At 38.1% G+C, this 9,480-nt stretch overlaps 1 protein-coding gene across 1 annotated transcript; it reads right to left on the bottom strand.

The window, feature by feature from the left end:
* Nucleotides 1–719: 719 nt before the first annotated feature.
* LOC112543078 (vomeronasal type-2 receptor 26-like) lies at nucleotides 720–7,475 on the bottom strand. The gene is made up of 5 exons (XM_088144097.1): nucleotides 7,212–7,475; nucleotides 5,929–6,783; nucleotides 3,464–3,691; nucleotides 2,642–2,768; nucleotides 720–1,615 (listed from the first exon to the last, which is right to left on the bottom strand). Exons 1-5 carry the CDS (start codon nucleotides 7,347–7,349, stop codon nucleotides 720–722), a joined length of 2,244 nt encoding a protein of 747 aa, XP_088000223.1. The 5' UTR covers nucleotides 7,350–7,475.
* Nucleotides 7,476–9,480: the final 2,005 nt, after the last annotated feature.

Genomic DNA, 9,480 nt, shown 5'->3' on the forward strand with positions numbered 1-9,480 from the left:
AATAAATTGTGTACAATAGAGACTTATGTTTTCCAAAGAATTAAACACTCAATTCTCAGATACAGAGTAGAAGCTAGAAGAAGGAAAAAACAAAATAATGCTCTCTTCACTACATGTCCACACCTCACTGCACATTTTTGAGATTTGCTCAATACCCAAAGAGCTAGGTTAATGGAATCAGACTCTCAGGCATCTTGGCTAGGTAAGTAGCTTTACTGCAGGCAAAATTACAATAATGTAACACAGATGATTTTCCAGCTGCACTGCACAAATGTCAAAGGCTTTGTGCATGTCTCACACTGGAATTCTAAACTAAGTCCTCTGATATTTCAGAGAGCAATAGACAATAGTTACTTAGACAATATTTTAGACTATTTTAGTATTAGACAATACTTAGACAATATTTCGATGCCTTTGGGAGGCACACAATTAGAGTTCTATCAGACCTGGAAAATGCCTTATTATCTTCATTAACTGAAATATTGAAAATAAATGTGAACATTTTTGGAGCATTCATATCATTCTGCAAAATAATAAATATAATAAAGATTACCTATATTGTACAAAAAGAACTTTGATTTGTCTTGGTGAGATGCTATGTGCCATAATGATGAGGTGATGGACTTTGAGGAGTTGTTTCATAATGTCTCATTTCCTCTTGCCCCGTTTCCAAGGGGACCTGCATTTGCTATTGGTAAAAGCTATTCAGCATATAACCATTATCTCTTCATGAGCAAATGCTTGCTGTTCAGTTCAGGTATAAGCAGGATGATAAAACATTTGGGGACAAAGATGCAACCCAATAAGCCAGCACTGGAAGATAAGATGGAGAAGATCTCCACAGCCACCATATATTTTCCTTTGGTACTCAAGTAGCTGGGAACAAAGGACAGCCAAACACTGCAGAAGACAAACATGCTGAAGGTGATGAATTTGGCTTCATTGAAACTGTCAGGGAGTTTCCGAGCTAGAAAAGCGGCAGAGAAGCTGATAATGGACAATAAGCCCATAAAGCCCAAGACAGAGTAAAACATGGTCACCGATCCTTCATTGCATTCTAGTACAATCTCCTGAGACATTGAGTGCTTATCAAGGTCTGGGTATGGTGGGAATGTCATTAGCCATGAGGCACAAATGGTGGCTTGAACTAGAGAGCAGGAAAGAACAATGGAGCTCACCATTCTTTTCCCCACCCATCTCCTCAGTTTAGACCCAGGCTTGGTGGCCATGAATGCTAGGACCACCACAATGGTTTTCGCCAGCAAACCAGAAACCGCCACTGAGAAGATCATGCCAAAGGCTGGTTGTCGAATAAGACACACAACATGATTGGGTCTCCCAATAAATAGTAAAACAGAAAGGAAAGAGAGCATAAGGAAGATGAGGATAATGTAGGTGAGGTTCCTGTTGTTGGCTTTGACAATGGGAGTGTTCCTGTGTTGAATGAAGGTCTTGAGTACTAAAATTGTGATCAAAGAACAAGAAAGAGCACAAACAGCCAAACTCATCCCCAGTGGTTCTTCATATGATAAGAAAGTTATAATTTTGGGCAGGCATGAATCTTTGTTGTCATTTGGGTATTGATCTTCAGGACATGGAGAACAATCTTGTGTATCTAAAAGCAACCATCCAAAATATGTTTATAATCTGTTACACTACTCAACACATGGCTCTATTTATAGAATATGGCCATGAGGTCCTTAGTCTGAGATATGAATATGAAAATGAAAATGAAATCAAAGAAACAAATCAGTTAACATGAGCGAATTTTATTTTGCCAAAGACAATTACTACCTACTAAAGTGGGTCAGCTTATGGCCCACTTTCTTTCATCCAGAAGGAAAAAAAATACCCATGCTAAATTATCCCATCATCCCAAATTGTCTATCCCTCCAAGAGAGGTACCGAGGGCGTATTGGAAAGCTCTGGTGCAGAGGCCTTACAATTAAGCTCAGATCCAAACTTATTCTCTCAATACTAAATGGTGTTTGGCATCATATCCATTGTCAGGTAGTGGTTAAAGACTTTCAACTAGGAATTTGGACACTGTGAGTTCAGACTGATTGGAGTAACCTGATCTGTAATAAGAAGTGGCATTTATATGAAGATTTATTCCATTCTGGGTAGAAAAATTTAAGCTTTGAGATTTCACCATTGTCTTCTCAGGGTTCTCTACTGGCTACCCTTCAAGGTAGATCAGAAAAGGAAACCAATGCCATGTAGCTCAGTAGTAATTTTACTATAAAACTATAATAACAGAATCTCTCAAACCTGAATGTACTTCCCCCTCCCTCTCTTTATCTTTGTGAACTAGGAAGAGGCTGGTCTTAGACATTTACTCAAATTAGTTTCTTGCCCCTGACTCAGGCCCCTTTTATCTGGCCATTGTCTTGATAGCAGCTCTTCGTCCTGTCCCTCAAGACCCTTCCCTATGCCCTCTACACCTGATAAGACTTTTTCCTACATCTCTCCTCCCCCCATGTTTATAGCTAAATTCAGAATGTCTTTCTGAACTCATATTACTTTTGCCTTATGAAAACCTGCACAACTGAAGAGATTACATATCAAGGCACACGTCTGTTCACAAGTTGATCCACTCCCATTACTTTTTTTTCTTTCTAAAGCCTCTGGTATCTCTTACCCTCTTCAGTTGAAATCTTCCCTTCTGGACATGGACGGCAATCGTAACAACAAAATGGCTTCCCTTCCTTCTTCGTCTTCCTATACCCTCTCTGACAATGATCATTGCACAAGGAAATAGGATGTACCTATTTCAAAAAGAATAAGAATAATGCTTTACCATTCAGATGGAGGGATAGGTAGATGGATAGACAGACAGAGAGAACTGTGAATTACATGATGCTGGAGAATCAACATTTCAGAGTGGATAAATGACAAGTGCTGACAACACGTACTACTTAAATCATGCAAGAGTAATTATTTGGCAACTGACTATTGGAATTCCAATATTTTTGGAATATTTTAAATGTATGATCAATATTTTGGTCAGATCTAAGTATTTGCAGCTTTTGTCTTGAATACATTTCTCTCATACTACCTTCCAATTGCTCAAAAGTAACATGCCGCCCCTCCCCAGCAAATCTACCACAAAGAAATAAAAGAGTAAAGTTGTCAAGGGTCATAGGACAGGGCACTGGAATATTCAAAATTCAGTGTAGTTTACCATATGACGTACACAGAGTGTTTCAGATCAGTGAAAATTTACAACACAGTTTGATACTCATCAACTCAAGTGCTATAGACATCAGGATCTGGTCATGATGGCTAGGGCAAGATGCGAACTATAGTTGCGGACTTGCATTACTGGAAGATAGCACAGAATAGGAAAAAAGGGCATAAGATCTTTATTCTTTATTCCAAAATCATGGCTACAATGGCCCTGATATGATTTGCAGAGTATAGTTCAGCTCAAGAATTTAAGGCACAAGTCCAAGTCTATAACCTGATTAAACCTTTCAGGCCACGTGATGAAATTCAGATGGATATTGAAAGCTTTGTCTGGAGGAGCAAAAGGGTCTATCCTTCCTACTTTCACCTTAGAAAATGACTGGTTCGGAAAAGTAACCCAGTTGATAATATCAAGTCCACCAATAAATTCTCCATGGCTATCAAAGGAGATCTTTTCACCCACACTATTGTTGAAGGAGACACTTCTCAGAAAAGAGTGAAACTACATTGGGGAGAGACAGAAAGACAGAAATCATAAAGGGTGGATAAATTTATTGTATTTCCAGTAAGACTCAATTTGATAGGTAGGAACTAATAAGATTGCTCTATCCTATTTTTTCTCTAGTTGCTTAAACAGTAACCACAAAGCAATCCACATTTCACCTGAAATGAATTGTGTTATTTCAAATGTGAGATGATGAAAACCAGAATTTTAGCCTGGGTGAAGTGAATCTCCTGATTGCCCTTTCAAGGAGTCTTTTCCTCCATGGATGAGTTTTCAGTCCTTGTTTACGAAGTCTCTATGCTTCTTCTAGCCTTTCTGCCTAGGAAATATTGTGACATGATGGTCCTTCTTTATTTTGTTGACATATTTTAAAAGTGTTCTGGTGAGAAATATGTTGCAATGTGAATCACTGATTGTAGGAATCCTGGAAATCCTCCGTAGACATATGTTAATGCTTGTGCTATCCAGTCTAAAGGAATCAGAGCATTGCCCCATGAATTTGAATGTTCTTTGTAAGGATACTCAGAGGGCAGTGGACCTCCTGTTTCCTAGCAGGTGGCATATGGGATATCTTTTTCACCTTGGATTGTTCTTCAGTCTTTGCTCAGGTGTTGTGTGTCTGTTCCCTGGAAGCATGATTTGTTCATGCAATGTATGTGCCATTTTTTTTCATCTATGTGTAGAGAATTTTATTTATTTATTTGTTTGTATGTTTATTTTACAAATTTATATGGCTGTCCATGTCACAAAAACTGACTCTGGGCAGAGTACACCAATGAATTAAAATAATAGATATATAAAAACAATTATTATTAAAAATATAGAGAGTCATTATATCCTTTTCCTAGAAAGCATTTGGCAGATTCCTGATTGGGAAGTCTGGGACAGGACAGTGAAGAAAGTGTAGGCAATTCAGTGGGACTTTCTGCTGGGCAGGGAATATGCAAGGAATTGTTCTACTCTTCAGCAGGTCTCTGAGAAATGTCTGAATGGGAGGAACAGAGATTATTGGATGTTTCCTGATTCAGAGAAAAGATAATATGAAGTTGGTAGCCCTAAATGAGACATGCAGATGAAAGGTTGAATTTTTATTTCTGAATGCAAAAAGAGAAAGATATGATGGAAGTAAGGGAAGAATGAGAAGAAATGAAGTGATCAGTGATTAATTAACTGATCTGGGAGAAAGGCTAAGACTAAACAATTTTATATTATTTTGTATTGACAGACTCTGTACTGAGAATAATTGCAGTAACATTAGAAATGTACTGGTTCATAATGGGAAAGTGCAGCACTTTTTCCATGCAGATGATGCTGTGTTTTTGAATGAGAGCAAATATTTACAGGAGCTTCAAAGAAGAGAAGACGATGCAATAAGGGATCTGGATGTGAACTTTAATACACCAAGAAACTAGATCAAGTCGATGAATAAATGTAGCTGAGAAGAATGGATACTAAAGAGGAACAAATCATTCAAGACATTAGGATAAAGATACAGTTAAAGGCAAGTGGAATGGGTTATTTACAAAAAGGTACATGGTAGGGTTAAGAATGCATGAGTGCTGAATAAATGTATATTAAATAGAAAGAAGAGGGATAACTGACAAACAAGTACTTTGTCACCTACAAAGAATGAATGAGGAGGGAATGAAAGAGAAGCAGAAGGAAGAGTGAATGAGATCAGTAGAAGGGATAGGCTTCTGAGAAAATCATGGTCGGCTGGACTTGATCAGGTCCACAAAAAGGGCGAGGGGAGAGATTTCCAAGAGTGAATGGCTGTGTAGGGAGAGAGGGATGGATGTAATGGAAGTGACGATGGCTGCTAATAATTTATGGGGTATAGAAAAATATGGAGAGATATAGTTAAAGGTCTAAGGATAAACTAGGTTTAGCTATGTCTGCCTTTCTTTAAATGATGTGGTTTACTAGTGCCTATTCCCATTTCTATTTTTACATTTTCATAACAGTTCTTTCCAAGAGAAGGAAAGGCATGATGGATATGGACAGGACTGTATGTATGCAGTTGTACATAGATACTTCTGCTTGTATGTATGAGTATGTATGTAATTGTATACTGTGTCTTTTAGGATTGTACTGTGAATACTGAGTGTCTTTTGCTGATGGAATAAAAGAAAAGGACTAGATAGATTTCCTTGGGGAGAATTTTTCAAGATTTAAGTGAGAATTTGCAAATACAAATATAGAGTTTTTCTGAAGTTCTCTGTTCTAGACATTACCTGCCATGGTTGTAGGTCCTGAAACTTCTGTTTCCCCAAAGCCATCCAATCTCTTCGCTTGGATTTAGAGGAATGCATTGACTCCAAAGCATGTGCTACAGCATAGACAGCATTGTAGAGATTGTAGCTGTGGCCACTCATGCTAATTTCAAAAATAGAAGTAGGAAGAGTCTTTAATTTCTCTTCTCCAGTACAAATGCTCTCAGATCCTTTATTCTTTTTAGAGTTGAGGAATGAGCAATCAAACACCTGCTCCCAAAAGTCTCTGATGAATCCATCCTGTGGTTCTGTGGTTGGATTTCTGCTTTGAAGAAATTCCTGGAATCCAAACACCTCCTTGGACTGAACGGAGAGCGATAAAGCACCATGGATGAAACTTATATCCCAGGATCTATGAACAGATATTGATGCAAAATCCATTTGTGCTGGCATGACCCAGATTTTTGTCCTCACTGGTATGTCTTCCACTTCTGAAAAACGGAGAAACGATTTTAAAAATACCATAGTCTGAATTTCGCCATACACAATTATCACATTGGCTGTGCTTTTCATGACAACTCTGTATATTTCGAGTCCTTTATCCATCATTTCCATAAAATCACTGTAAAAAGATGTTTTTGGGAACCATTCCATAAAATCAAAGCAGATTCCACGTTGAGAAAACATGGGGAGAACGTCCCATACAAACCTCTCCCCTACTTCATCTTTCACAGAAAGAACTCCAATCCATGTCCATCTAAAATGTAGCAGTAACTGGAGGATTCCTTTGTTTTGTACAGACTCATTGGGGAACATCTGTTGTAAAAATACACCTTGGGTTTCTGTATTCATTACTGGAGCGGAGCCATATGTAAGCTAGAGATTTTTAGCAGAGCAAGACAAGACAAAGCAAAATGTGTTAGTGTGTCCCTCTCTTCGTTGGAATAAAAGTACATTTTGTAAATGTTATTGCTGCTTTCTAAACATCAACCATTGCATATTTCTTCCAGGAGGCAGGTAGATTCAGGAAGATACTGCCTGGAGCAGTTTCTGCAGAAGATTTAAGAGCCTGGAGAAACATGCAACTGTTTCAATATTCATAAATAGGCACTTTTTTCCATTATAATATATATTGTGAACCGCCCCTTTTAAAGGATTCAACAAACCCCTAAAATCTATCCTCATACTGAAATATTTCCTTTGGTACTTGAATGAACCTTTTCCTAACTCCCAAACACAGTGCTTCCAATGAATTGCAAAGGAATATCATGTGAACTAGAGATGATCTATGAACCTGGGAATACCTGTGGAATTTTGTAGATAGACAGTATGTTCAACATGTGGAGACAGATGTCAGGTCCTCCAATTGCTGCTATAGGAATGTTCCCCAAGTCACACTTGTAGTTTGGGATGATTGTACTGTTCATGAAAAGAAGTTTCATTGAGGCAAGGAAGGTCCAGCTTGGACTGAAATTACTATTATAAATCTTGAACCCAAGGGTGACGTTTGGCAAAAGTTGGAGATTTTCATTGATCTGCTTTACCGCAAACACTAGGGCCAGAATATATTGGTAACTCTGAAAAAAAAACCTGTCAAGAAAAATAAATTCTTTGTTCAAGAGTGCAACACATCTTACATTTCATTTCTACATTCTGTTATTTCATAATGTGTATTAGTATATAGCATTTGGCTGTCATTGAAAAATAAAAGAGAAAATAAAATTGGCAAACATGACATTAAATTTCTCTGCATTCCTGAAAAACACTGGCTGTCATTTGGAAGCCATATTTTATTTAAGGTAGAGATGGGTTCAAGTTCCTCAAACCAACCTCAAGCAGTGATTTTCATCCAAGGCAGAGGCGCTATTTTGGTACCCTTGAACTCAGTGCAAACAGTGACTTCTGAATATGGATCTTTAGATTTCAGTGAGAAGGAAACCCAAGTAACTAAATCTTGAGACATATAAAGCTACTCCAGTAAGTCTTGGTTAGGAACAATACATTAGAATTGTTAGAAGTAGATCTTGGCCTTATTCATTCATGGATTTTTGTGGCATTAGCACATCTGTTAGAATGTTGTGTTTGGGAACAAATCACACTGCCAGTTGAACAGCCATAGAAATCAATAGCAGAAGCAATCAATAAAATAGAGATTAACTATCCCATTAATGAAGATGAAGATGTATCTGGATACAAAGTATTCTACTATTTCTAAATAAATTGCCCTTTGTGTCATGTGAATTAATTGTGGGGTAAAAATCTTATGAGGGAAGAAATGAAGAACTTACATCACTTCATCTTGAAGTTCATCAGAAGGGTGACGGTCAAAGAGAATTGGATTGGAAAAAGTATAGACTTGAGAAATAATGCTGGCAATGGTCATATCTCCAGGCTGAGAGTATTTGTGAAGAATAGGAAGAGTATCAGCAACATTGCAATTAATATCAGGAACCTTGCACGCTGCTTGAGGAATTGATCCCAGTACCAACACTAGAAATAACACTAGCTTGCATAAATGTTTTGCCCTGCGTGCCAGTTGGCCATTCTCCATTGTCATGTGGCTGCTTTGAAGCAGCACAGCTGGATGTGATTTGTTCAGCTGTTTTAAAAGCAGAAATCAACAGTTTGATACATCAATAATCGAAATGTCAAGTTCTTTGCCTGTTTGCCTTCTCTCCTTATCATTAAAAAAATTGGTCTGCAGTTTTACCACGCATTGCCTAAAGCCGCTAGAAATTCACTCTAGAATGCAGACAACAGAGTTGGATGGGGAATAATTGAGGAAATCATCCTACAGCCAGAGTGTGAGCATGCCTGGATACCATGTCCTGGTGAAATCATTCGGCTCTATTAAGGCAGGTCTTTATTGTCCATTTAACAGTGATCCAGCTGGCAAAGCACTTGGATTGTCATGAGGAACAGTAATCACATCTTATCCCCTTGGTTTGTCTGTCCTGTGCGATTTGGAGCAGGTGCATGGTGAATCATAGCTAATTTCATAATTGTAGAGGAGATAACCAGATGCCCAACTTTTTCCAACATTCCAACTAATAAAATATTCAATATAATTGTCATTAAAGCTTCTCAGATCAAGAAGCAATGATTCATATCAAGCTAGAATAGTGGTAGAATTGGCTCAGCGCGGCTGGCTGGGTTTCCTAGCAGTGCCGCACTGGCTGAACCTGAGATACAGATTGTTGGTTTTCTTGCTAAGTGATTTTTACCACCTGAAGAGTATGTTGAAAAAGGAGAAACTGTGTTTTTGACTTCTTCTCTACACACATAACTGCCATAGCTGAACACCATCCACAAGCTTTGGAAACCATCAATAAACCAAGATTGTGTTTGCAACAGTGCAAATCAGAACAACCATTACTGGGCAAACATACATACTTTTATAAATGTTTCTGGTGTTTTGTAACTATCAGTTTTCTACATCTCCCTAAGAAGTCATCTCCAGGGTTGGAATCAGGGGATTTTAAAGTGGAGCCATTCACATTATTTAATGAAGTCAAGGACTGTTTCCCGGCATGCAATTGGATCCGATCAGGAACAGGATGAACTTCAAAGAGA

Source organism: Python bivittatus, unplaced genomic scaffold (assembly GCF_059951505.1).
Source record: "Python bivittatus isolate LINGU-HERP-01145 unplaced genomic scaffold, Pbiv_v1 ctg000430_np1212, whole genome shotgun sequence".
Classification (NCBI taxonomy): Eukaryota; Metazoa; Chordata; class Lepidosauria; order Squamata; family Pythonidae; genus Python; species Python bivittatus.

Coding starts and splice junctions, on each gene's coding strand:
- LOC112543078 (XM_088144097.1), bottom strand. CDS start 7,349: ATGAAACTTCTTTTCATGAACAGTACAATCATCCCAAACTACAAGTGT. Junction 6,784..7,211: donor CTATCTACAAAATTCCACAG/GTATTCCCAGGT, acceptor AAAAATCTCTAG/CTTACATATGGCTCCGCTCC. Junction 1,616..2,641: donor GAAGATTTCAACTGAAGAGG/GTAAGAGATACC, acceptor GGTTGCTTTTAG/ATACACAAGATTGTTCTCCA.